The sequence below is a fragment of the Camelus bactrianus genome, chromosome 16, assembly GCF_048773025.1.
Source record: "Camelus bactrianus isolate YW-2024 breed Bactrian camel chromosome 16, ASM4877302v1, whole genome shotgun sequence".
In the NCBI taxonomy this organism is placed as follows: Eukaryota; Metazoa; Chordata; class Mammalia; order Artiodactyla; family Camelidae; genus Camelus; species Camelus bactrianus.
The window spans coordinates 29,658,204-29,686,161 of NC_133554.1; the positions used below are offsets into that span (position 1 = coordinate 29,658,204).

General features: G+C 40.0%; 2 protein-coding genes across 4 annotated transcripts in view; one reads left to right on the forward strand and one right to left on the reverse strand.

Moving 5' to 3' along the window:
• LOC141573535 (uncharacterized) overlaps nt 1–27,958 on the forward strand; it is a 117,927-nt gene that overhangs the window by 48,505 nt on the left and 41,464 nt on the right. The gene's annotated exons all lie outside the window — the stretch shown is intronic.
• Nucleotides 1,271–27,882, reverse strand: LOC123615213 (leucine-rich repeat-containing protein 37A2-like). 3 transcript variants are annotated; one of them, XM_074342839.1, is made up of 14 exons: nt 26,820–27,882; nt 24,410–24,481; nt 22,069–22,140; nt 19,150–19,221; nt 18,487–18,567; nt 14,474–14,545; nt 13,848–13,922; nt 10,067–10,185; nt 6,287–7,983; nt 5,633–5,749; nt 3,379–3,425; nt 1,823–1,877; nt 1,602–1,741; nt 1,271–1,492 (listed from the first exon to the last, which is right to left on the reverse strand). In XM_074342839.1, the coding sequence occupies exons 1-14, from the start codon at nt 27,800–27,802 to the stop codon at nt 1,396–1,398; spliced, it is 3,699 nt and encodes a 1,232-aa protein (XP_074198940.1). In that variant the 5' UTR covers nt 27,803–27,882; the 3' UTR covers nt 1,271–1,395. The 3 variants fall into 3 exon arrangements, with proteins under 3 accessions (XP_074198940.1, XP_074198942.1, XP_074198943.1); XM_074342841.1 differs by lacking the exon at nt 22,069–22,140; XM_074342842.1 differs by lacking the exons at nt 19,150–19,221; nt 22,069–22,140.

The window sequence follows — 27,958 nt, forward strand, 5'->3', positions numbered from 1 at the left end:
CTGAAGATAGAAACTGCTAAATTGAATTTTACTGATGTTCAGAAAAGAGAAGTTAGTCACAACATCCTCTGGCCCCTTAGCCTCAGTCAGAGGGCCCAGAGTGTGTGACCTCAGGGAAGTCCCATTACCCCACTGAGCCTCAGTTCCTCATCTGTAAATTGAGGAAAATGTCAGATTAAATAAGATAACATTGTTAGGACAGTTTTTGGTCTATAGTAAGCACCGGATGATGACTGGCTATTATTACTACAGTCTGAGTATTTCTGCCTTCCCAATCCTGTCAAAATCCTGCCTTCCACTGCTCTTCTGAGCAATGGAGTGAGATCTTTTCTTGTCTGGACCCAGATACATCCTTACTTGGCAACTGATTAAAATCATCAAAGTAGTATTAATGCAGCTGCCTCTCTCGACACTGCAATAGCTCGTGCTCTCCTGGCTTCTGGACACTGGTTCCTCTCACTCTTCTTTAAAAAATGGATTCACATGTTTAAGTTATTTATCAATTATACCTCAATAAAGCTGGAGAGGGAGTCACAAAATAATGAACCAAAAACTGTATGATATGTGTAGTGTACAGTTCAAATAGTATTAAGTGAAACAGTATTGCCCACCACAGTGCCTTGCCCCTGATGGGCTCCTCACCTGCCTTCCTGAGCCAGCGCACGGGGCGGCTTCCTTCTAGGGAGCAGGTTTTAGCTGAATTTTCTGGTGCTTTCCTTCGCATCTCTTTGCACGTCTAGTTCTTGATTTATCTATTTTAAACTCTGTCTATTGGATTCCTGATAACATTGACGAGTTAGTTCTTTTGCACCCCCACTCCTAGTCCATTCTTGAGGTTTAGTTATGTCACTATTTCCAGATAATTGGTAGTTTTTACACAATTGTGACTGTGTAAATATTGTTCCCCGTAGAGCTTAATAATGGACTCAGATTGCGTTCGCGTCCCCTCCTGAGAGCCGGGTGCTCAGTGCCCTCTCCGTCCCTCTCTGCACTCTCTGCCCTGCCGTGTCCTCAGCGCTCCAGAGCTCTGGGGCTTAGGAGCGCCCACTTCCCTCAGAGCCCCCTCCTCCAGGTTCTGCGCTCCAGTGTGTGCTAGTCACCTCCTCGGCCGGTCACACAGCTGCCATCCTGGAACTGCCCCTCCCTGCTTCCCGGGTTGGGCCTTTTCCTGGCTCCGTTCTCTTCTTGCTTTCTTTACTATCTTTGCTGGAGCACATCCCAGTTAAGAATCCCTAACCAATATTTAAAGACAGACGGTCTTTAGACCTCCTTATGATAATAGTTATACCTTTAGTAGATATTAATTGGGAAAAAATACATAAGGACCAAAAATTACTGTAAAGGTTATTGTTTTTAGAAAATAAAATGCACAGGCGGCCTGAGGCGGGACGGGGCTCACACCGCGTCGCTCCCCGGTGCCGTCTCACTCTCCTCATCCGGCTCTTCCAGCTCGATAGTCAGAATCACGTCAGCTGCGCCATCTCTGGGTGCCCTGTGGTAAGAACAACAGTGCTGAGGGCCTTTACTCTTGAAAGGGACAGTTAAAATTTTCATTATTTCCTCATTTGGATGAGAAGTTTAAGTTGTCCCCGATCACTTACCTCGCAACCCTACTGAAAATCTCTTCCTCATCAGAAGACTCATCATGTAGCTTCTGCGCCATTTTTTTCTTGCGTGTGGCACTGAGAGGTCTGTACAAGTCCCTGAACCAGAGCGGCTGCATCCTCCAGAAGAAGTTCTCCTAGAACAGAAAAAGGGGGACATTTGTTCTGCGTCTCCCCTGCTTTCGCTGGCAACAGTGCTTTATCCTCCTGAGATTTACCTGACTCTCGCTTTCCTCTGGGCATTTTCTACGCAGCACAAACCAAAAGAAGCCCCTTGGAAGAAAACACACACAATTAGTGATGCGTGCCACTTTCCACACCTCACAGTGTCTGTCTCGTCTTATTAGGACTAAATGGGCACCTCAGTGAACACTCACCACCAGCAAAGGCACCACACACCTGGACCCTGATGATAATTCCATGCACACTGGGCTCCCAGAAGCTCTGCATGCCTGTCTGAGATGGGCCCCCAGTGCCCCTGGACAGGCCTCTGCGTGTGGCCGGGCACAGAGTTCGGCCAGACTTTCTAGCCCCACTCGCCTGCTCGGCCCTGCCAAGTGCCCTCGTGCAGGGAAGACCCTGCATAGCCGTGCGGGGCAGAAGCATGTGACTCGAAGTGTTCACCCCAGCCCTCTGCAGACGCAGTCTCACAGGCAGCACGTGCTGGGGGCTGGGTGGGGGGAGCCCCTATTTTCCTAGCTGCTTTGTCCTGTAAGCTGAATCACACCAAGTAAACCCGAGTCCAACTAGCAGTTATTTGACTCACTGACTTTCACACCGCAGGCTGTCCCCAATGCTAAGTGAATTGTGAAATCAGTTTAAAGGCCATGACCAGCACTAAAACACAAAATATTCCTTTTGGAATATACATACAATAGGAAAAAAATCAGACTGCATAGTAAGTTTGTTTTAGAAACTCCTTGTGTCCTATAGTATGTGTTGCTAATTTGTGACATAAAATGTAGCTCACAGCCCAAGCAGTGTGATCAATGAAGTCCTCAGTGGAAAAGAACCATCTGTTTGATACTCACTAGCTGTATGGCCATGGGGCAAGACCTTTTCCCTCTCTTTCTCCATTTCCTTAATATAAAAGGAAGAAACAAATGACTGTCTAAAGTTTCTCCCAGTTAAAATTCTAAGAGGTTTGGATAAAGGGAATAGAGTGTAGGGGCCTGAAAAACCAGCAAGATGACAGGGGGAGTTTTCCTGTCACTTTCTAGGAAGGACTCATATATTCTCCTTTCCAACAACTTTGAGTGAGGCTGGTCCTCAAATCCTAGAACCATGTGGTCTTCCCTAACCGCAGGACCTCCAAGGCCACTGGCCCAGCCCGGCCTGATGGCCACCACCAGCAGGAACCGGTAACAACCCAAACCTCTCCCCCTCCCCCTTCTTCCCTTAAAGGACTAGGAAAAGCAGAGCATCTGGGCCTGTCCCTTTCCAACTCAGCTTTGGCTGGGGAGCTAGTTTTGCTGGTAAATAAATTCAGGTAAAGCATTACGATAAATAAATATTCTTCCTGCCTTTTGTGCTTTCTTCACTATAAACTGAAGAGATTGAAATAGATGAGGTGTAAGTTCTCCTCTAGTTCTAAAATCCTACTTCAAAAATTACCAGACTAGGGGGATGGTACAGCTCAGTGGTAGAGTGAGCTGCTCAGCATGCACGAGGCCCTGGGTTCAATCCTCGGTACCTCCGTTAAAAATAAATAAACCTAATTACCTCCCCCACAAAAGTAAAACGAAAAATAAAAAGTTACCAGAGTAGTATTTACCTTACACTTTTTTTATGGCCCTTTGCTGCTGTTCTGCGAGAATAAATCTGTTTTGGAAGAAACATGATCAGAATTATTCATCACAATGACTATCTCCAAATTTTTATTCATTCCTTTTTATTTTAAGTCTTATCTATCCAGGGAGACGAAGACTTTTTTGTGGAAGGAATGCGGTCTTGTTCAATAATCCTTTTGCCTCTTTCACAGTACCCAACTTAGGATCTTGCGTGCAGCTGGCAATACATTTTATTGATTGTTTTAGGTAACAGATAATTCCTAATAAAAATTCTTAGAAGTAGGGAAACAAAAATATCTACCAGGAACCTAAGCATGGTTTTAAAGCCAAGAATAAGAGTAGGATGCCTATCATATGGCCACGACTGGTCACTGTTGAGGAGGTCCTCATCACTGCAGTAAGAAAAACACTGGAAAGGAAGAGACGAGCACATTTGCATATGAAATGATGGACATCCTTTAGCTTGGAAGCAATATGAGAATTCAGGAAGATGGCTACATACAAAATCAAGAGATCAACATATAAACCTCAAAAACTTTCCTATGTAACACAAATAACTAACAAATAGAAGAGATATCCCATTTACAATATCAATAAAACTGCATAAAGTACCTAGGGATAAACTTAACCGAGAGTGTATAAGATCTCTGTGATGAAAACGTTAAAACTCTTCTGAAGGGCATTAAAGTGAAAAATGTATACATGGCATGGGATACCATCTTCCTAAAATGTTGTAAAGATATCAAGTCTCCTCAAATTAACCTACAAATTCAATGCAGTTCTATTTAAATCCAAGATAAATTTTCAACAAAACCTGGCTAGTTGACATTTGGTAGAGAAACTGTGCAAGAATAGTATGAAAAAGATGGTCAAAGAGCAGGAGCTTACCCTACCATTTATACAGTATGTTCCAGAGCAACTGGAATTAGGCGGTGTGGTACTGGTACCGGTATAGGAAAAGATAACTGGATCAATAGAACAGTGTCCAGATAAAGACAGTATTTTTAGATTAGTGAAGGAAGAATGAAACATTCAGTAGAAAACTTTGAAACAATTCGATTTTCATGCAGGGGGAAGAAGTTAGATCCCCTACCTCAACTACACAAAAAAAACAAAACAAATTCAAAGAACACATGGGTCTGTCGATTGCTGGGCTCTCTAGCTACTTCAAATAAATATGTTGCATTACTTCTCATTGTGGAATTGACATAATGCGTCATCTCTCTTCCACTGAACATCATTTTTGTCAACTTTAGGAAAAACACTGCATGGTCCCTGTCCTGAAAAAACTTAGTGGGGAGAGGAAATAATGAAATGATATAAATAAATACAAATGCAAGTTTAAACTACATAGCAATTAAAGCAATAAAAAATGAGTTTATAGAAATTCTACAAAAGCACAAGGCCATATGTCACCTGGAAATGCAGGGGGCACAGTCTGGGCAATGGCCAATAATGACTAGCAAGCTGACCCCACGCTAGTCCTCAGGTTCCTAGACTCAGAAATCAGACTCTGTCTTCACCAAGAGGGATCTCACATCTTCCTATCGAGGCAGTCTCACTTTATCGGTATCACAGCATTGATCAGAAATCAGAATGCAAAATTATTACTCGTCAGTGAGAAATCATCTGTTCTACAGACAGGGCTTCTGTGTCTACACAAGCAGAGGACGTCCGCCTGCAGAGACAGGCCTCCACGGCACAGTCGGCAGGCTACGGTTTGAGAACAGAACTACAACAAAAGGACACACTTCAGAGGAGCCTGAGGCAGGATTTTATTAACAATATTTTGATGGAACCTACCTGCACAATATCTTACACACCAGAGAAGAAAGCTGGAAGTAAATCTAATGAATCGACAAGATCACACTTCTCTCAGCCATGTCCTTTTAGCCCTCCCACAGTGACTGAAGGCTCCAGGAGGGTGGAGATGATGTATCTTACCATTTCACCCAACAAGGAAAGAAAGCAGTGAAGGAATGAGAGTGACTGGTGAGGTGCAGTGTTTTGAGTTGAAGAAATTTTACTACCGTGTCAACTCTGGCCTTCTTATAAACTTGACTTTTCAAAATAGTCTAATGGCTTGTTACCTTGGGTTCAGTTCCACAGAGACCCCCTGGGACTGGAGCTCCTTTAAGAATCCCGGGCAAATAACTTCCATAAAAGACCAAAGCCTATCTCAGTTCTTGTGAATGAAGAGGACTATGGAGTAGGGCTCTGAATCTCAATTGTCCTTACCTCAAAAAGGCAGAAATTTATAACCAAGACTGCCACTACTGCAGTTACTGTCACAGATAGTGATATTGTGAAGATGAGTTTGTTGGTATAGCTGGACCCCGGAACTTCTTCTGTGAGCTAAAAAAGTAAAGAGTAATTTCTTTTAAAAACAAAGAGAAAAGATGAACTCTAACTATTCTTAAAACTATTCAGACAATAGCTCACTCTTCCTTTTTTGTGGGTGGGGGATGGGAGGTAATTAGGTTTGTTTATTTTTAGAGGAAGTGCTGGGAATTGGACCCAGGACCTCTTGCATGCTAAGCATGTGCTCTACCACTTGAGGTGTACCCTCCCCCTTAGCAAACTATTCTTAAACTACTCTAAACCCCATCCTTTCAAGTGAGTAGCTTATAGGTTCTTAAACAACATACCAGATCTCATGTGTTACTAATCTTATCATCAGCATTTTCTCCTAACAATTCACCTTGTGTGTTAAGGCTCCCCTAGGAATAGTGGCACCATTCTCTAAATGAGCACAGTGGGAGATCGCTGTCTTAGCCAGTTTCATGGGTAAGATACAGACCAGGAGCCCCTGGTCTTCCTGCTTTGGCACTTCAATGGCATGTCCTACACTGAGTAAAAGTCCAGGTCCCCTGTTTCAGGCATTGTCCTCACCTCATTTGACTCCATCCTTGTCTGTTCACTCCGGTCTTCTGTGCTCTCACTGATATAGTTCTCAGCTTTCCATAGGTCGGTATTCCCCTCTGCCTTGGACATCTTTGCTTTTTGCTGTTCACTGAGCAGCTTTATCAGGAGGCCTGTTCTGGTGAAGAACTTGGCACAGGACAGCTTCACGTGCGTCTCAGTGCAGTCCAGTTTCAGAGTCCGGATCATGTGTGAAATAAGGCTTCTCATATAATCATTCGGGATGATGGACCGTAGCTGCTGGTTTACCTGGATTTCAAACTGATCACCCAAGGATGAAGGCCCTGGGGAAGTGAAGCCGGTGGGTTTAGAGGGTAATTCAGTACCCACGTTGTGATATTCCTGTTGTGTTTCGTCCGTGTGTTCAACAGTTGGCATAAAGTTGCCTGCAGTAACAGAATATGTGCTGGGAACATCCGTACGGGCAGCGACTTCAGACATAGCTTCTTCTGGCAGAGTCACCTTTCCTACAAGAGGGTCTGAAGGAGAAAATTCTTCCAAAGGATTTTCCTGAGAATTCAGTTGTTCCTCTGAAGAAATAGCTTCTCGTGAAGGAGGATTTATGAGGCTCCTCACTGAAGAGGATGGAGGCCCGCCTGCAGATATTCTGAGTAGCTCTTCCCTTTTCAAATGGTGATTCCTTTCAGCCTGGAATGCTCTGTGCATCGCACGAGAGCGAGGACCAAGGAACATGTGTTTTTTTCTGGGACGTGAGGTTGGTTTAGAAGCTTCCATATTTCTAACTATACTTTCTGCATCTTCTAAAATAGTGTAGGATAAGTCTTTTGATTCCTGTTTAACCTCAGATTTAGGAGGAGTGGAGGCAGGAGGCAGGAAAGAAGAGACTGCTGCTTTATCTTCATTTATAAACGAAGGTTTTGTGTTGAAAGAGCTTCCCACTAACTTCCGGGGCTTCCGCAAAATGTGAAGCTGCCCCCTGGCTCCTGGGGCCAGCCTCCTGAGCGCCTCTTGCTTGGCAGTGTTCTCCGCAGCTGGCTGGGCATTCTGTTTCCCCCAATGATTCAGTTCATTGACACTTTCTTTGATGATAACATCTGGGTCCTTGAGGACCCAGTCCACTCCCTGCAGCCTTTCCCCTACACTCTCAGTCTTTGCTGGGCTGTTTTCCTGTGGTTGGGCAGTGTCCAATTCCTTTTGAAAGGTCTGCCATAATTTGTGACCCAAAGGATCGGCATGTACATGCCTGGCAGTTTTTTCCTTCTTTTTAACTTCATCAATTTTTTTTTGCATTTCTGAATCTGCCCATTTTTTCAGATGATAGAATGTCTGCAGTTTATTTTTATAAAGTAAATTGTTGGATTCAGGTTTAACAAAACGGTTCCTTGTGTTTTTTCCCAAATAACCCAGGGGCTTATCTCCATCTTGTAGATGTAAAAAAAGAAGTTTAATGAATGGTAAAAATGCTGTTTCTAAATCTTCTAGATTTCCCTCCGAGAAATAAGGCAGTACATAATTTAGTGCACTGATAACATCAGTTTCGTCATTAAAGTCTAGCTGTTCATCGACGAAGGCTGAGAAGCTGACATCATGTTTGTCCGAGGACGCCTTCTCTGACTCAATAATCAGCTCGGTGCTGGTATTATTTTTCCGGGCTTCTAACACCTTCATGAACGATCCTTCTATGTTCCCTACAGCTGCTTCTTCACCTGTCAAAAAAGAAGAGTCTTTTTGATAACTGAAGGCTGATGGACAGCTTTTTGCCAATCCACAGCCACATATCCCAGTCAAATAAATTAGAAATCAGCAAACGTCTGGGTGCCACTCACAGAGTGAAAAAGAAACCTCACAACAGAAGGTGAAAAAGATATATTTTGAAAAACTGGCTATCTACTCAGAAAATCCCATGGTGTGAAACAGAGTAACAGTGCTTAGGATTATTCCACTGGTTTCCAGGGGCCAACTGCCCAGCACTCAAGAGAAGTCAAGGCTGGAAGACAGCTGTTCCCCACTCAGCAGGATGCTCTGCAGACCCACTGTGACTCCTCACTTCCATACACCCTACCCCGCCCTGCCTCAGACGCAGAGGAGTACAAGGCTTCCGCTCTCCGCCTCCGCAGTGTGCTCGTGTCCTGCTCCCCTCACAGGTGATCACAACAACACCCGCTGCTAACAGGTCCTCATTTCGATGTGATCTTTTCTGCTTACCCCCAATTCCACTTCTTGGTTCCTGCTCCCATATATCCCAGTCCCCATGACAGGAGGCTCTATACAGAGAGAAACACCATGTCCACCCTGGCTTTCCGCTAACATGTGGGCAGGGATCTGGAGTGCAGGTTAAGAGATTTGCCAGGCTGTATGCAAATGTGGAATGTTCAACAAATCAATGGAATACCTGAAGTCCTAAAATGCGGATGGGAAAAAGCAACTGTTGTCAGATGCCTACTTTGGTTTCATTTCATTTCACTCCTAGTATTCCCAGCCTTACCTGGGGACCCATCAAGAGCTTCTGACTTGGGGTGGAGGGTATAGCTCAGGGGTAGAGTGCCTGCTTACCATACATGAGGTCCTGGGTTCAATCACCAGCACGTCCGTTAAAAATAAATAGAGGAGCTTAATTACTTCCCCTCTAAAAATAAACAAAAACATTAAAAAAAAAAAAAAAGCTTCCAACTTTCTGAAGGTCATGTGTACCCCTGTGCAGCTGGGTCTCTCTTCCAGGATTAGAAGTATTTTTGGTGGCGGTGGTTAGGGTCAGAGGAGGAGGTGAGGGTCAGAGGAAGAGGTGAAGGTTCATGAGAAAGGAGGAACAAGAGGTCACAGACAGCCCGAAACCAGGCACAGAAGATCTAGGCACTAGGCCACAGCACTTAACGCCTCTGATCTTGCTTTTGCTCACCGTGAGAGGAGATTTAAAATGCCTGTTCTGACCACTTCTGAGGGAGAAGGGAATAATATAATCAGTAAAAAAAAAAAAAAAGTTTGGAAAATAAGGAACGTTTTTCTGTCAGTAGCAAAATGTTATTATTTATAATGTGCTCCAGCTCATTCTTAGGGACCAGTATTCAAGCTATCTGGGCATGAAAGCATATTTTGGAAGTCATTAAGTTAAGTGCCAGTAAATCTAATGTATACAAAAATCTTTGAAAGCATCTTAGTGTTTTGCGTATAGAAATGCTTGAGATTCAGAGCTGGACAGTCTAAGAATAAAAGAGCCATCCCATCCACTGGAAGGGCTAGGTAGCAGCTTCTGGTTACGGAACCAGAAACTCTCAGGCTCCAAATAAAACATAAAACACCACCACTTGTATTCTTTTATAAAACTGCAAAAGTAAACAAAATAAACAAAAACATATTTACACTTGCCCCAAAGACAAAGGGTACTTGAGACCTAATGGATATTAAATCGGTTTACAAACTGTGATGCAGTGTATGAAAAAGTTCTCATTTGGGGATAACGCATCCAACACAGAGCACAGTATACAGTATGTGGCCGTGAATGTTAATTCCCTTCCTGCTTCCATGCCTTTCTCTTGTTCCTCTATGTATGTGAATCAGTTACATTACTAAGCTAACAATGTAACTGAGGTATTATGAGTTTCGTAATGTAACTGAGAATCTGACTTTTAGCAAGGGAGGGGGGTCTTAGAAATTTAGGGAATTGAAACTCTGAATGAATAAAAATAAAGAAAATAATTCTATTACATCAATTGTTTATAAACATTTTATCATCACTGATTAAAAACAAATTAAAAAAAATTAAAAATCTATTATCAGACAATTCAGACTCACCACAATGTGTGGTCTCTGTCAGGCAGTCCCTGTCACAGTGCAGTTTGACTGTCTTGCAGACAACTTCAATAGTATTTTTAAATTGGCAGAGGCAGCAGGTCCGACGGCTAGGTAAGATTCTATAAATGGAAACAGAATTAAATTAGTGGTAAAGGAGTGACTTGAGTAGGGAGGCAGGCCAAGGCCACCACAGGGCAGTGAAGAAAGGAGTTATTAGGGCACATGGCCTGGAGAACTGGACAGGCATCAGTTGGCCAACTGCTGCTCTTAACTGTTGTAAATAAATACAGAGACAGAAGTGTCCAACAGAAGCGTAAGGATGGCAGTGGGTGTTGGTGAGCCTAGGAAGAAGGTGACAGGGATTAGAGTTGGGTGACACTGATCTGTAGTTTAATTCAGAAGTATCTCCTCCCAACCCTAAAGTCTCACTTTGGGTTGAGAGTGCACAGGAAGAAAGCAGACTTCCAAGAAGAGTCTGAGTAAGTCCCCAACTTCTGGAGTCCCTTTCTCAATTCCTAGTTGTGAGTAGGAAATGTATTAGAAATTACTCTGGGGATTAAAAAAAGTGTGGTTAAATAATAACAGATCACATTCACCAACTCTGGATAACCTAAACATTCAGGAGAAAAACAATGAAGTAAAACAATTATATTAAAGAAAAGCATGTGAGTTCATAATAATACTCAGTCGGGGGAGCACTTCTTTACAGAACAATGCCAGCTAATAATGTAGAAGGACAGAGAGAATTAGGGAAGTGCCATTTTGCAACTACCAGTGTGACACTCAATTCAGAATGAAATTATCATTGATGCAGACTTGGGTGAAGAGTGAAAGTAGGATCTTCACTGATTCCAAACTATCACCGCATAGAATATTTATTACTTACCAAGGGAAAAGATAACTGTACAATGGAGAGATACGAAGATACCACTTTAATCAAGTGGTCAAACTTAGCATCAGGCAACCTGAAGTGATGAAGTAGGAAGGATATATCACCAGGCTATCTATTCTTCCTCAGAATGCTTGCTTTGAATCTAATTAAGACATAGACAAATTCAGATTGTGGGGCAATTTTAAAAAACTGGCTTAGGCTCTGCAAAAATGCCAATGTCGTAGAAGACCAACAATAACGACAAAAAACCAGTAGAGAAATGTTCTAGGTTAAAGGAAACAAAGACATGACATGCAATACCTAATCTTTGATTGGACCCTGTATCTAAACAGATTTAAGAATGTTACTGACTTCTGGCCCAGATGAAGTAACAGAAATATTTAACCTCCTATCTGAAACAATGTGGGGGGAAAAAAGATTAAATATATGAAACAACAGTTCTCAAGAAATCGGACCTCTTGCAATAAAGTTCAGTCATCCCCAAGAGATGGGAAATAAAAATGAAGTGATCCCTATGACTCCCCTAGTTTACTTCTTTCAGAGAGTTTCCAGGTCATGGTACAGGGAGGAGAGACTCAGACAGAAACTGGAGGACTCCCTGACTGAGGAATTGGAAGAGTCCAGGAAAATCAAGGTGACTAGAGTTCACAAAGCACAGCACTAGAGAGAAAAAGAGGTGCACAGACAAAGAACTCTGGAGATATGCAGAGGGATCTCTTGAGTATTCAACAAAGTACTGGTCAGTGCATGTGTGTGAGGAGTTACTTGAGGCCAGGAAAAGAACCACATGAAAGGATTAATGATAATAACTGGATGTGACACAGTGTTGGTCTACAAAAAAACTACTGAAACTAATAAATGAGTTATTAAATTTGCAGACTGCAAGACCAATATACCAAAAACTAATTTCTCTCAACAAATAATCAGAAATTAAAGTTTTAAAACACTACTTACAGTAGCATTAAAAGTATAAAATACTTAAGAAAAACTCTGACAAAAGATGTAGAACATCTGCACACTGAAAATTACAAAATATTGCTGGGAAAAGTTAAGGAAGACCTAAGTAAATGGAGAGGTATAACGTGTTCATGGGTCAGATGATTCAATATTGTTAAGACGTCAATTCTTCCCAAATTGATTTACAGATCTAAATCCCAGTAGGCTTTTCAATAGAAAGTGACAGGCTAATTCTAAACTTCACATGGAAATTCCTGGAATAACTGAAACAACTATGAAAAAGAGCAAAGTTGGAGAACTAACACCACCTTGATTTCAAGACTTACGAAGCTACATTTTCAAGATATTCTGATATGAGTGGGAAGATAGACAAAAAGATCAAAGGAACAAAATATAAAGTCCAAAACTAGAGCGATATGGACAGATTGACTTTTAGCTTCAAAGGCAGTTGAGTAGAGAAGGAATAGTCTTTTGAACAAATTTTGCTGAAACAATTGAATACCCACATAAAAAAAAAATTCAATCCAAACCATATACATAAATGAACTCAAATTGGTTCAAAGATCTTTACATAAAATCTAAAAGTATAAAACTTTGAGAAATGGGAAATTTTTTATGACCTTGACTTAAACAAGATTTCTTAGACACAACACCAAAAGCATTGTCCATTAAAAAAAAAACAGACAAATAAGACATGACCATTTAAGAATTTCAGCCCTGTGAAAGACTCTTGAGAGAATGAAGTTAAATCACAGAATACTTAGCAAATTACATATTGAATAAAGGATTTGTTTCCAGAATGTATAAAGAACACTCAAAACTCAATCAAAAATATAGATAAAAAATTCAAAGATACACAGATGGAAAAGAAGCATATGAAAAGATGTTTGACATGATTAATCACTAGGCATGCTACACTGAGATGCCACTATGTAACTATTAAACTATCTAAAGTTAAAAATAACGATCATAGCAACTGTTGGCAAAAATGTGAAGAAAATGGAACTCTCGTACACTGCTGGTAGAGATGTAAAATGGCTGGACAATTATGGAAAATAGTTTTTTAATTTAAACATACACCTACAAATGATCCAGCCATCCTACTGGCAGGTATTTACCCAAGACAAATGGAAGTATACATACATACCTAATAGATTAAAATTTTTCTTAAAACCTGAAATACAAGGATCAGGTAAAGCTGTGGAGCAACTGCAACTCTATTGCACTGCTAAAGGGAATGCAAAATGGTACGGTCACTGTAGAAAACAGTTTAGCAGTTTCTTAAAAAGTTAAACATGCACTTAGCATAGGATGCAGCAATCCCATCCTTAGGTATTTTGTCCCAAAGAAATGAAAACATACATTCACACAGAATGTATGTTTACACATACATGAGGGGTTTTAGCGGCTTTATTCTTAGCCAAAAAAACTAGAAACAATTCAAATATTCATCCCCTGATGAATGCATAAACAACTGTATATCCACACAACTGGACCACTACTCAGCAATAAAGAGAAATGAACTACGGACAGGTGCAACAGCATGGATGAATCTCCAGAGACTAGCTAAGTGAAAGAAGCCAAGAACAGAAGGCCACATATCCTATGACTTAACTTACAAGGCATTCTGGAAACGGCAAAGTTATAAGGACAACAATCAGACTGCTGGTTGCCAGGGCTGGTGGTGGGAGGAGGGGAGTGACCTCAGAGGGACATGAGGTGACTTTTGGGGCTGCAGAAGTTTTCTATATCTCAGATGTGGGGGTGGCTATATAACTACACATTTGTCAAAACACAGCAAACTCTATAAAAAGAGTGAATTCTACTATATGAAAATCATGGAACTTATACAACAATAAACTTGACTTAAGGAAATAATAAAACTTAAAAAAAACAATTAACTGAAAATAAATGTAATAAAAATCAACTTACAGTTTTTCTAATTCAAGGCTCATCATGAGGATTCTTTCAATTGTTGTAAGTGAGACTTCTGTTTTTCCCAGGTCTCTGAAGGAAAAGCCCACACAGGCATGATATAAACCCAAAGACAAAAATTCTACACTTAAGAAGATAATTAATATGTGATTATTTCAATTCTGGCTTCTTACTTGCCATAGACAATAATCCCAGGGAGCTCTTATTGAAAAAATTTAAATGTATTTGCATCATTAAATTACTGACCTTGGTGCTGAACAGGACCATCTTTTTCTTTTTTCTTTTTTTTACCATTATCCTACCTCTCAATCTCAACTGCATCCACCTCTCTTGATTACTTTTTTTTTTTTTTTAAATAATGTACACCTTATTCCATTTTGCTTTCTGGGATAAATCTTATTTTTACGTGTCTGATCTCTGTGTTTTTCAACACAATTTTCTTCCTCTGCTGGCTGTCTTACCCATATACATCCTTTCTTAATCCTTTTCTTTACCAATAACTCTTACCTCAATAACCCAGTTAAAATTTAAATTATGACTTCTTAGCCAAAATCCTCAATCTCTGATGAAGTAAAAAAGAGCAGAAATCAACTCAAGAGCCATAAGACTGCTGCAATACTTACAAATATCTTAATGCTGGCAATTTAAAAAGATAAGAATCTTCAACTGTTGTCAAAGGATTATGACTGAGAATTCTGAAAAATAGAATGACAGTAAAATTATCTGTATTTTCAGTAATGTCCATGAAAGTTTATATTCGTCTGTTTGGTATGAAACTTAAAAGTAAAAAAAAAAAGTCATTTTCTGAATTTACCTATAAATCACCCTTAGAAATTGTAAAGCACTCTTCATTTGGGAACTACCCAGGTGTCTAGATGATAAAGTAGAGAATAGAAAGAGAAAAAAATAGAGGGGGAAGTGGATAGCAAAGAAAAACATATGCCAAAAAACTTTTTAGGTCAAAAGCCCTAGAAGGGACTATGCTGGTAGGAAGCCCTTCCTCTGTAAGAAATACTATTTCTAGTGTCCTCCATAAATGAAGGCATTTTTCTTTCATCTCTAGAAATTTTTTAAATTGCATGTTTTAAACTACCCAGTTAAAGACAAAAGTGGGACCAATCCCTTGCTTCTGGAGCTGAAGAGAAAAATACAAGAGGAACTGGGGAGACCCACACTCCCACTGCACACTCCCATGTGTGTTCTTCTATCACACCCTTTGCTACTGTGTGTGGGATCACCTGCTTACTTGTCAGTCTCCTGGATTGTTAGCGCCATGAGAGCAAGGACTATACTTTATTGTCATTGTCATCTCCGTGCCTGACACAGTGCCTAGTATTTATTAGGTACTTGAGAAATGTTTGTTGAATAAATACTATTTTGTTTATATATCAACAAAGTGACGAATTCATTTTCTGAACAAATTTTTATTCCAAAATGCTGGAATAGATTTTCTTCTCAATTCTTTGAAACAAACAAGAAAAAGAAAATAATTTTAAAAACCCAAAAGAAACGAAGAAAATTTGCCTTTAGGTTAATTAACTCTATTCAAGAATCATTAGTGTACTTCTGCAGAATATTGTAAAGAGTAAAGATCATCACAACTAACACCTTTTGGATTGCCAGGTACCTATGATCAGCATTTAATATTTAATCCTCACAGTAACCTTATGCGATAGATAATATTATTATCCCACTTTACAAATGAGGAAACCAAGGCACAGAGAAGTTATATAACTTGTCCTAACTCATCAAGCTAGTAAGAAGCAGAGCTGGAATTTGAACTCAGTTCTGACTCCAAATCCTGTGTTTAACCTGTATTTAAAAAAAAAAAAAAATGATAAAAGGAGTGTGTTTAAAATAACTTATTACTTTAACCTTAATTTTGAGGGCGTTAAATATAGAAATACCTTTTCAAATTTCATCTCCCAATCTGGGAGAGCCTCTATGAGAATCACACTTTCTCTTTTATTTCTTTTCTTCAATTATCTCCCATGATTAAATATTTAATTAGCCTCTGGTCACTGAGGCTTTAGAGATTTTAAACCATATTGCAGGCTAATCAGTAAAAACGGTGGAGTGAGGACATCTGAAAATTCATCCCTCCATAAAACAACAACAAAAAAACTTGCAAAAATGGTCAGAATCAACTTTCTCAGAACTCTGGAAATTTAACCAATGGGCTTGTGGCAATCTAGGGAGCAATTTATTTAAGAAAAACACATTAACTTCTGTCAGGACAGTGAGATCTGCATTGCTTTAGCTTGCCCTAGACCTTTGCTCTACATGACAGTGGGAGCCTTCAAACACAGCCCACATCCTAATAACCAAAACCTTCCCCAACTTGGGAAAGGAGACAGTCACCCACGTCAAGGAAGCACAGAGAGTTCCACACAGGATCCACCCAAAGAGGAGCACACCAAGTCACACAGTAATCAAAGTGACAAAAATTAAGGACAAGAAGAAAATAAACTTAGCAGTACCAGTATCTCCTCGGAGAATAAATAAATAAGAGTTACCTCCCACCACCAAAACAAAACACAAAGTTAAAAACGCTGCTTTATTAATTAGCTCTTGACTCATCTTTGAGGTGGACTTCACATTCAAAATAGACTCTGGCACACCTCTCACTTGTTCACCTGGGGTTTGTCAATAACATAGAGGTTTCATTCAAGAAACCGAGTTATAATTACCTGAAACCCAGGCTTTGTGGGTCTTGAACATCACCTACTTTGGAAAAATCCTGTCTAATAAAAACATGCAAAGTTATCAACACTAAAATTGCTAGGACCCCTGCCAAGACCTTGGAAGGGACCTAGGCAAGTGGGGAGCCCTGCAGCTTCAGCTTCATTTAGTTGATGATAAATCCACCTCAGCTGGGGCCCTTTTCCAGACTTATTTAATGCAGAGGTAAACAATTATTTGAACTTACAAACACCTCAGTAATGTAATAGGCAACAAAATGACAACTTGAGGGGTGGCACATTTTAGACTTTCCAGATTTGGCACAAAACAAAGGAGGAGCCCAGCCCCCAACACACACTGTATTCTCACAATCTTTTGAAAGTAACCGTGAATGAATTTTAGGAAAGCTATTAATTTATTTCCAACAGCAGCTCTGATTCTTTCATTAACTTTTGTTGCCATTTCAGAAGAACACAGAAATTCAAGATCAGGCTCATGCCTCTTGCTTGACCATCTTTTCTAACCCACTACTCATTTTCTACTTCCTTGCCTCCCTACTTGGCTGCCCTGCTGCAGAGATGCTAGCATGGCTCTCATAAGTTTTACCATCATTTTTCTTCCAGTATGAAAGGTTCTTGGGGACAAAATCTTTGGCCTATTCTTCTCTGTAACACCAGCACTTAGTGAAGTGCAGACACACAGTGCACATGGCACTCAGTGTTTTCCAATAAATTCATTCATTTTTATCTACTGTGATTCCACAATTCTTTTTCTCCTGGCTCGCCTACATAACCATAAGGAAACTTAGATTCTAAAAGAGACTTTCGGTGTTACAAAATGTTTAGGAAAGGTCATGAGTTTAAGACATGGTATCAATGCTACTAAAACCTCTTGGCGGAGGGACCTAATGAGCCCCCTCTCCAGTGCGCTGGCAAGAGAAAAAATGACCCTTTGTTCTCTTTCCACAAGTTAGATACCAGCAAACTAATGAGGAGGGGAGGGAGGCTGCCACTGGTGGGCATCTGCAGAACTGTTAGTCCAGCTCCAGATGCACGCTCGACACCTTCATTAACCCAAAGAAATCTGTGTGAAACTGGATTTCTGAACCACAAGACAAACAGAAGAGTCTTTTCCAAAGCCTGATTTAGAGGAGACTCTTCACCTTGAGTTTAAAATCCTCTGCAGACCACTGAACCTACCTGCTGTGATCTGCTTGTGACATGGAGAAATCACAGAATTTTCAAGGTTCTGAAAAACCCACACTTCTTATTAGAAGTAGTCAGAAAAGAAAGTATAGAGAATTCAGCTATAGCAATCTATCTTCTTTATATTTTTCACACTACAGCTTAACACAAACATCCATATTTCAAAGGTTCCTATTGGCCACAGATAATTCACTTCAGACATACAGACTTTTTGAAAAATAATGTTTTGGGTGGTTGGGGAGAGTGGTGGATGTTCAAGAATTCTTTCTGCTTTACCATTTAAAAGAAGCTAATACTTGAGAAGGCACCCATACCTTTTGCTCCCTGAAGAATTCTGGGCTAAACTTAGTTCTTTGCAGCTCTGTGCTGCGTAAGTTTTAAGTATTTAGGAATTTTGCACATGAGCAGGGATTAAATTCAAAAGTGGAATTTCAAGTACTATTCCCATACTGGAGCAACAACAATGGGATTCCATGACAATGCTAATTTGAGTGTTTCTGTTGGGTGCCTTTTATTTTATTGCTCGTGCCAAACATCAGTACTAGGGAGAGCCAAGTGCTCCATATATGAGTTAGACAAGTCGCATGGCCTCTTTGTACCTTAGTTTTCTCATTTAAAAAAAAAAGAAAAAAAAAAAAGAATCGATCTCAAGACATAATTTCTGGAATCCACAGTGAGCTTGCACCCAGATAACCAATTACCAATAACCAAAACATAGTTTTTTACATGTATTCATCTATTTCACTTACACCTTCTGTAGAAACTGCATTCCATGTGCGGCCCGGAACGTTCCAAAGCTCAGGTCTGTGACTGAATTACAACCAAGATTGCTACAAAAAAAAAAAAAAAGACACAAGCAAAAGAAGAAGAAAAAAATATTCTTTCAGAACATTATCCTTTGGCAGTAATTCTAGTTTATATACAATGAAACATGACCTCATTATCCCTTCCATACACTAAAGAAATCTCACTGGAAAATAGTTGCTTGTGATTTATAGTTTCATGATTATATACATGGTGCATTAGATACAAAACGGTGAATCCTCAATAAATATTTGTGATAAGTGATCCTTTCTTCTCTAGCGAAGGGCAGTATTACTGACATTTTAGGCCAGACAACTCTTTGTTGTGGGGGGCTCTCTAGTACCCTGTAGGGGGTTTAGCAGCATCTCTGGCCTCTGTCCACCAGATGGCAGCAGCGTAACTATAGTTCTGATTACCAAAAATGTCTCCAGATATTGCCAAATGTCATCTGAGTGCAAATCTTTGCGAGAGACAAAAAGGATTAGCTACATAATTCTAGTAGCTTTCTACACTAAAATTTTAATGTTTCAAAATCAGTAGCAAATTAATTTTATAAAAAATTAACTTATAAAAATTCCAAACATAATGAAGTTATATTTGTAACTTACACAAACTGCAGAAAAGGTAGTGATTCAAATGTACCGCTTTCAATAAACTGTATTTTATTGCAAGATAAATCTCTAGGAAAAGGAAAATATTGCCTCAGTTAGCTACTAGATATCTAATTAGTAGGAATAACTACTAGAGGTTAGAATAGTAACAATGAATAAGCAGCTTCTATATAACCTCTAAACCTTATGAATTGTTATTTAAACCTTCCAGAGCCCCTAACCCTGCCCTCACCTGTCTTAAGAGTCTCACTTTCATGATGTTCACTAATAAAACATACACCTGTATAGATCTGGGTAGATTTTGGAGGTAATCTTTCCTCAGAGCAGAAGAATTGATTAGATAACCTTTTGTGGTCTCAACAAATTCTAGATTATAAGCTAGAAGTTTTTACCTCAATATATAATTATAATGTTTAATATGAAAAGCAATACTTTCCTATTTACACAACTCTCAGTTTAATTCTGTTTTTCTATGCCAACTCAATACCAGAATAAAAGATAGGCTTTCACACGACTTGAAAGGGATTACTCCTCTTATTAATGGGTAATTTGAACTAATTCAGCATTATACTAAAATACTGACTTTTATTTGAAACACCCACACTTGACTATAGCTGGCTATCTTACTTCCACTGATTCTAACTCAGTCTCTCCTTTCTCCTGGGTGGGTGTAACTGTCTTCTGACTGGTGTTTGCACCTGTAGTCTCCTCCTTTCTCAGCCATCCTGTACAGTCACCAGATTAACTCTCCAGACGTGGTTCTCAAATACCACCATCACTTGTGAACTTACTGAAGAAATGCTCAGCTCTACTCTGGACCAACTGAATCAGTAATTGTGGGGCAGAACTTGTGCTTTAACAAGCCCTCCAAGTGACTGATTCTGCTGCAGGCTCGAGTCTGTCTGAGAGCACTACTGTGGGAACGGGGCAGCCTGGCGTGTTACCCTTGGCGTGGCCTTAAAGCCCTAGATGACCTGGCCCTAATCTCCTACTCTTCTTACTTGTACTCTGTAGGTACTCAAAGCATGTTTCCTGTGTTTTGCCTCTCTCCTACCTTCTTTTTGCAAATTTACTCTTCCCAAGATATCTGATGACATACAGTGGCCCTTTAAGGTCCTGTTCAAACAGCACTGCTCTAACATTTTCCCTGATCCAGTTTGGAGTCTTCCCTCTTCTGAGCTCCAAAACCAACTTAGAGCTCTCATTGCCCCCTCCACTTTTTTTCTTATATAGCTATTTTTGCAGCCCATTTCCTCTGAGTATAAACTCCTTGAATGTATGGACTAGACCCACTCGTGTGTTGTCTATCATGTTTAAAGCCAATGCATGGACACAAAGTCAGATAGTTTTTAAAATAAACAATTAGCTGGGGAGTGAAAAGGAGGAAGAAAACGACTGTTTTAGAAGAAACACTCCGTTTTCTATGCCTCTACAGCACTCTGTCATCCACTTAGTGTTTCTGCATGACGGTTTGAGCTTATGTTTTTTTTTCCCTGTAAGATCAGGATTTCCTAGAAGGAACTGTTTACCTATCATTGTGTTTACAACACTAGGCACACTGCTTGGCATATTCTTTTTTACTGATTGACATTTTTTTTAATGAGTGAGAATAACTTATGCTAACATGAAATAATCTGCTAAGAGGGTATTTCATAGTAGAAGTAATTAATGGCCTAATCCATTGAGCAGTTATCTCATTTTTCTCCAAACTGTGTTTCTAAGGTTTGGGGCCCAGATGACAGAGAGACCCAAGAAGACTAATACAAAAGTGGTTGCCCCTTAAGGCTTGGATGGTTTGATAGTTAAAAGGACTATTTTTAGGGTCATGTGAGGCTCCTTATGCCCACTTCCCTCAGCCTTCTATATTTGCAAGAAGAATCTCTTTGCCAAAGAGCATCATTAGTTAGCTTAGTAAGGATTAATGACATACACAGCTCTGGATGCCACAGACAAAAGATAAAAATTGATCTTTTATAGCAGAGAACACAGCATCTCCTTATCGCTAAATTAACAAAACTACTATGCAAGCATTTCTTTCCTTGTATAATGACACTGCAGAGTTTTTCATTTTGTAATTAGTAAAGTTAGGGACACTTCTAATATGCTTATTTGGTGTAAACAATTATAACTATACCACTTTAACCATCACCTTAAACATTTTTAATATTGGTATAACAGTTCCTGCACTGAATCCTTAACACCAGTCTGTTCTCTTGGTAACTTGATACGTTCTGGACAATACTGTTTACATAACTCATCTACTTTAATATTTAACGTTTAAACGTGAATTTAATTTAGATTAAAATTATGAGTTAATGGCATTCATATTAATGTAAGTGTTCTATATTTTCTGGTCCTGTAGGTGATAATCTGAGCTTTAATTCCTCTCATTCTACTAAAGCACCTTTTTCACACCTTTTCTGTGAAGGCCACACAGTGAGTCCGTGAGGCTGTGCAGGCCACACACAGTCTCTTCTGTGTGTTTTCCTTTGTTTTTTCCCTCCGTTTTCCCACTTACAGCCCTTTAAACATCATCCTTAACTTGTGTGCTGTGCAGATACACATCATGGGATGGATCTGATCTGCGGGCCATAAACTAAATGTAAGTGGATGGTATATGAACACTTACATAATAAGGTTCATATGGGTGTCTATAATTGCTCAGACTACATTACCACTTTTCCTCTACAACTAAAAGGTGTTTTTCTATCTATATCTTGTCTATATAAATTTAAAAGTTAAAAATGAATAGGAGGTATTTGATGCTAGAGATGGGCTGGGGCCCTACAGACCTAGAGAATTACAGAATTTTATTGCTCAAAAAAACTGTAGAGGTTATTTAATTTAAACCCCTTAATTACTTTATCGATAATATAACTAAGAACTCGTAAATAAATGATTAACTAATTAACTTACAAATACCGGAGGACTAGCAAGCCTTTAAATGAATCCTTATGTAACTCAGTCAAAGAATTATCTCTGAGAATTCTGAAAAATGAAAAGGTTATTTTTGGATCAAAATGCAAAACAACTACAATTATTTACTACATAGGACTAACTCCCATATGTAGGGGAAATCTGGGTAATGGTGTCACCTAAATACCCTAATTCTTATTTTAGACATGGTGATCTCCACTCTGGTTTCATTTAATCATTTCTTCTCACATCTTCCTTTGTGTCCATGTCTTTTCATCATGCACACGCACACACGCACCCCTATCCACTGTTCCTCAGCAAATCATGTATTTAATGCCTATTCTTCTGATCACAAGTCCTTGGTTAGAACCCAGCTCTGGGCAGCACTGATGCTGCAGAGCTGCCATTCCTTTCTCTCTTTTCCCAAACCGTACCTGGAAGTCCCAGACAGAGTATATTAGGGCTGGAAATGAAGTCTTCTGATTTTTTTCCCCACTGAAATTTTTTTTTTTTTTCAAAATTAAAACGTATATAAAATATACATACCTGTTCACTTTAATAATTAGAAATCCGCATGTAACACCATTCACGTCAAGAAAGAACACAGCCAGCGCCCCCGGAGCCCCCGCTGTGCTCCTTTCCAATTACAGCCCTCTCCCTAGAGGGAACCACTATCCTGACTTTAATACTACTTTCCTCCTTTTTCACATGTAGTTTTGCCTTTTATACATCAGCCACAAAGAATATAATTTATTCTTGCCTCTTGAACTTTATGTGAGTGGAATCATTTGTGTATTATTCTCTATGTTCTTTTCATTCAACAATATTTTGTAAATTTATTTTATTCTTGCATGTAGCATGTAGTGCTGCATTTCTAGCAACATGTGGCTACTGAGTACTTGAGTGACTAATGTGCCTAAGGAGTTGAATTCTAATTTAATTTAATTTTTAAAATTAAAATGTAAAAACATACTCAATGTAATTACTGGAAAACTTTAAGTGTGTTTGCAACAATTTGAGTATGTGATACAACTTTTCAACTGTAAATTTTAAGAAAGCTAAATACAAATAAAATTTAGCAACAAAATTGATATTTCAAACAGTACGGACAAAAACTATGGAGACTCATTAATTTTTATACTGATTACAGGTAGATATGACAATACTTTGGATATTTTTGAATACAATGCAAAAAGATGTAGAACGTCTTATCAACAATGTAATTTGGGAGTTTTATTTATGATTTGTCTATTCAAGTTGAATAATACAAACTGCCATGAAAAATGCCAGTTAACTGCTTTGAATATAGCTTTTCCCCTAAGATCACTTATTTTATCTAACCTGACTTGTCTACAAATCAGTATAAAAAAATAGAAAAATGAGTAAAGGACAGATAATTCAGAGATGAAATACAAATGCTCAGCACACATATAAAATATTTAAATTCACAGGCACTCAGAAAAATTCAAATTCAGATGGAACCCCTTTTATTCACCCTTCAGATCAGCCAAAAATACGGAGAATATCCAGCAGTGGAAGGCTGTGGGGAAGTAAAGGCTGTCAGAGAGTGCTGACTGGATTGCAAACTGGCACAAGTTGCTTGAGGGCAATTAGAAGTTTATATCTATGTAGTCTTCACCCCAACAATCCCATTTCTAGGTATCTATTCTACAGAAATACCTCACAGGCTCACGAGGATGCATGTACAAGGATGTTCATTGCAGCAGTGTTTGTAACAAGAAAACTGGACATAATCTAAACACCTTTCAATACGGGCATTATTAAACTGATATGTCCATACTATGGAATATTATGCAGGAGTTTAAATGAATGGGGCAACCCTCTATGTACTGGGAAGTAAAGAAATCTAAGACGTATCATGACATTAAAGAATCAAGTTGCAAGATTTTACCACTTATGTAAAAAGGTATAATAAAGTCACACAACTAACTTATTGTTATCTGTAAATATGTATGTAGTCAAATACATGGAAAAGAGTCTGGAAGGACTGTTTTACTAAACTCAAAATTGTGTGGGTGGGGGATTAAGGCACAAGGAGGGTTTTCACTAAACCTGTTATTTCATTTTCCTATATGGAGGATATAATCATGTATTACTGGTATAATGGAAAATAAGTTTAAATTGGTTCTTGCTTATTTGAATGAGGGCCTGCCAAGTTTAATTTTTTAAATAAACACGGAATTTCAATCAATAGGTTGGTTTGGAATGTGAAGGGGGAAATACCTTTTTAACACGGCTGTTGACCTTGGAATTCTGGACCAAGAAGAATCTGACAAGGCAGTTAGTGTTTTGTATGCATATTTAGAGAGAATATACTCACAGTTTCTCAGTCCATCGGTAAGGCTTCCATGTATTTTCATCAATGTAAGAAATAGAGTTTCCTTGGAAATCTCTGTGAAGAAACACAGTTCATATCCTTAAATAGGTAGGAAGAGAATGAGCAGAGTGAGAGAGACAATCATAGCAACCTTGTGGGGAATACTCAAATGCAGAAAAGACCAGCTTTCTAACTCCCACAGCTTCTCAGCTTCCCAGTGGGCACAATTCCTAAAGATATAATAAAGATATAATGTGACGCTACTGGCACAAGCAATGAGGCATCTCCTCAGAACCTGACCTTCCTATCTGTCCAATTTCTTGGATATATATTGCCAATTGTTTTGAATGTTAAGTCTTTTTTCTCCCAAAGTCACTTACGTGTCTAAAACGACTCCTACAAATCAATGATAAAACTGACAAGAATGTATCATTATCAGCAAGTAAAGAAATCTTATGCCAGGTAACACCAAAGCTTTGGCTCAGTGCCCTCTAACTCTCTCCAGGTATTGGAAGGATAGGGGCAGTTAGAAATTAGAGACTAATATGGAAAACTCTCTCTCAGACATATTGCAAAAGGAAAAGCACAGATCGCTGAACGAGGAGTAAAATTATTACCTCATTAGGGGAAAAAATGCAAAGGAAAGAGACTGGAAGGAAGGACACACATCAAAATAGTAACATAGTTATCTTATGGGTGGGAGGGATGTGGGGAGAGAATTTCACATTTTATCCTGTATATACTTCTATGACATTTTCTTTTAAACAGTAACAATGTATCCATGACTTTACACATTTAAAATAAGCTGTTAAATGCCTGAGGTTCAGTTTCAACCACTGACTGTGGATGACGTTGAATCTTTACCTTTAGCTTTGTCCTCTTCCCTCAGCAACAACGATTTAGCTTATATGCACATTTTTCAGGGGGATCAGAAAAATAAGTCAAAACAGATACCTGTCTGGCCACCTGCCTACGGGACATTTCCACTCAAACAGAAGCCTTCTGGTTGCTTTATGTTCATCAATAAAACTGAATCCAGTTCCCTCAAACTGGCTCTCCTTCCCAAATGTATTTCCACCTGTTGTACCACCATCGTTCTCATCAACATACTTGATTTTTCTCTCTTGTACCCCTCATCCCCTGACTCTAGGCAGTTACTAAACCTTGTCGGTTTCCCTTTGTCGTGCTCTCAGGATCTCTCTTCTACTACTGTCACAACCACGCTAATCCAGCCCATTCTCGCTTTCCTCCTAGGTTTTGCTACAGCATTCTGTTTGGTCTCCCTGAATCCAACCTTCCTCTCTAGATCACACTACATATGGAATCTAAAATAAGCTTCTTGTTTTCATCATTTCTCTCTTTTCCTTGAAAAGTTTCAATGGCTCCCCACATCTTATACCATATTTTTGAAACCCCCATTTTTAACAGTCAAGGTTTTTCATAGCATATCTTTCATTGGTGCTTAACCCAGTTCTTCACAGCTAGACTGATCTCTTAAATCCTGATTCCTGCAGCCACACCTTTCCCTCGACTGTACTCCCTATTTTCACTCTAACAAATCACAGCCAGTCTTTACATTCCAGTGACAGTTTTAGCTAATCCATGCAGTTTCCCCTGACCTCCACACCCCAGTGATTCCAGGTTCTGGTTAATTTCAGCACCTCTCTGTATCTTTTAATAATTACACATCACCTCCCTTTTAAGGTGTAGTCTCATTCTTCCCACCTATCACTGTGATGTTCTGGAGACAATGCCATACTTCTGTGGCTCCCACAGTACTTAGCCGTGGGTTGGGCTTAAAATGGGTGCTATATATAGAAATCCTGGGGGCAAAGGTAAGTAATCAATATAACTGAGGGGGTTGACTAAAAATAATGGCTAACACTCAAATATATGCTAGGCACTGATATAAGAGCTTTACATGCATTAACTCATCTAAATCTCACAATAATCCTACGAGATGGTGACTATGATAATCCCCACTTTCCAGATGAGGAAACTGAGTCACAAAGCTAACAAATGGCAGACCTGGATTCAAACCCAGGTAGTCTGACTCCAGAATCTCTATTCTTAACCACTTTGTTGTATTACCACCAATGAGGTGGGGAGAGGGACGTGTTGCTGCAACGAGGATGGAGCAAAACCTGGAGAAGAGAAGATGTTAAGAAACTAAATAATGGAGAAACTAAAAAATAGAGAAGGAAAAAGAATAAGGGCAATTATAAGTAAAAGACGGGAGAAGAAGGAATGATAGTAAGAAAGCAAATGAAGATAAGAAATCACTTATAAGACAAAAAGAACGTAAAAGCAGTCAGTCAACATGAGCTGGGGAGATGAGGAAGACCCAGGAAGACCCCAAAGGCTGCCAGGTCAGGCAGGATGCAGAGAACAAACGAGGAAAAGCAATTCTTACAGGACAGTGAAGGTGCCATTGTAGCTGTTGGGCTCTGGCACGGGCACTCTGCGGAGCCTCTCCTTTGGGCTGAGACCAACGCAGGACAAGGTCTCATTACTGCAGGTGCAGAGCTGACAGATGTTCACGCTTGTGGGAGCGCTCTGTTCCGGTTGCTCCTTTTCTGAGGTGTATGTTACAGACTGTACCACTGAAGGCTCAGTCGAAGCAGGTGTCTTCAGTGACCCTGGGTGCCGAGTTGTGGTAAATTCCTGGTCTACAGGTGGAACTGTGACTCGAGTCAGGTCTGGGTGTGCAAGTGCCACCTCAGGAGAAGGCGCTGTAGTCTTCCGGAGGACTGTAGAATGTTGAGCCTCCATAGCAGGTTCTGAAGTCATGGTTAGCTCCAGGTCTACATGATGAGGTGTGACACTGGATGGTGTTGTGTGCTGACCATGACCCTTACTTGGAGTTGGAATGGTCACCTCCTGATGGGGTGGATATTGAACGACAACCTCCTTTGGTGGCTCTGGAGGCTGAGTTGGGGTCTCTTGCTTGGTCGGAGAAGGTTCAACATCCACACTGGATGCTCCAGTTACAGTAACTTCCAGGTCCACAGTGTGAACTGTGACTGGAGTGATGCTTGAAGGGGAGAGTGTCACCTCAGGGTGTTCTGGAGGAGGAGATGTGGAATGTTCAGCTTCTGTAGTAGGTTCTGAAGTCACGGTAAGCTCCAGATCCAAAGGTTTATCTGTGACACTAGATGACATTAGATGCTCAAGGTGATCCTGGTCTGGTGTGGGAACTGTCACCTCCTGATACAATGAAGGCTGATGGGGCTCTGGAGGCCAAGTTGGGGTCCCTTGCATGGCTGGAGAAGGTTGAGCCTCTGTATTAGGTTCTGGACTTAGTGTAACTTCCAGATCCAGAGGTTGAACTGTGAACTCAGTCATGGATGGATGCTGAGCCAGTACCTGCTCTGCCTGTGGAGGTGTCACCTCCATGTATGTTGGATGAGATGTCTGCTGCAGGGATGCAGAGTGTCCAGCCACTGTAAGAGGCCCTGGAGTCACGGTAAGCCCCAGGTCCAAAGGTTTATCAGTGACACTGGGCGAGCTGGAATGCTGAGCTTGATTCTGTCCTGGTGTTCCAACTGTCAT

Bases quoted from the DNA above. Each gene is read 5' to 3' on its own strand.
- LOC123615213 (XM_074342839.1), bottom strand. From the start codon at position 27,802: ATGGAGGTGACACCTCCACAGGCAGAGCAGGTACTGGCTCAGCATCCA. The intron at 24,482-26,819 runs GTAAGAATTGCT...GTTTCTTCACAG, and splicing joins AATGGCACCTTCACTGTCCT to AGATTTCCAAGGAAACTCTA. The intron at 14,546-18,486 runs GTAAGTGAAATA...TCTATTTTTCAG, and splicing joins ATGCAGTTTCTACAGAAGGT to AATTCTCAGTCATAATCCTT.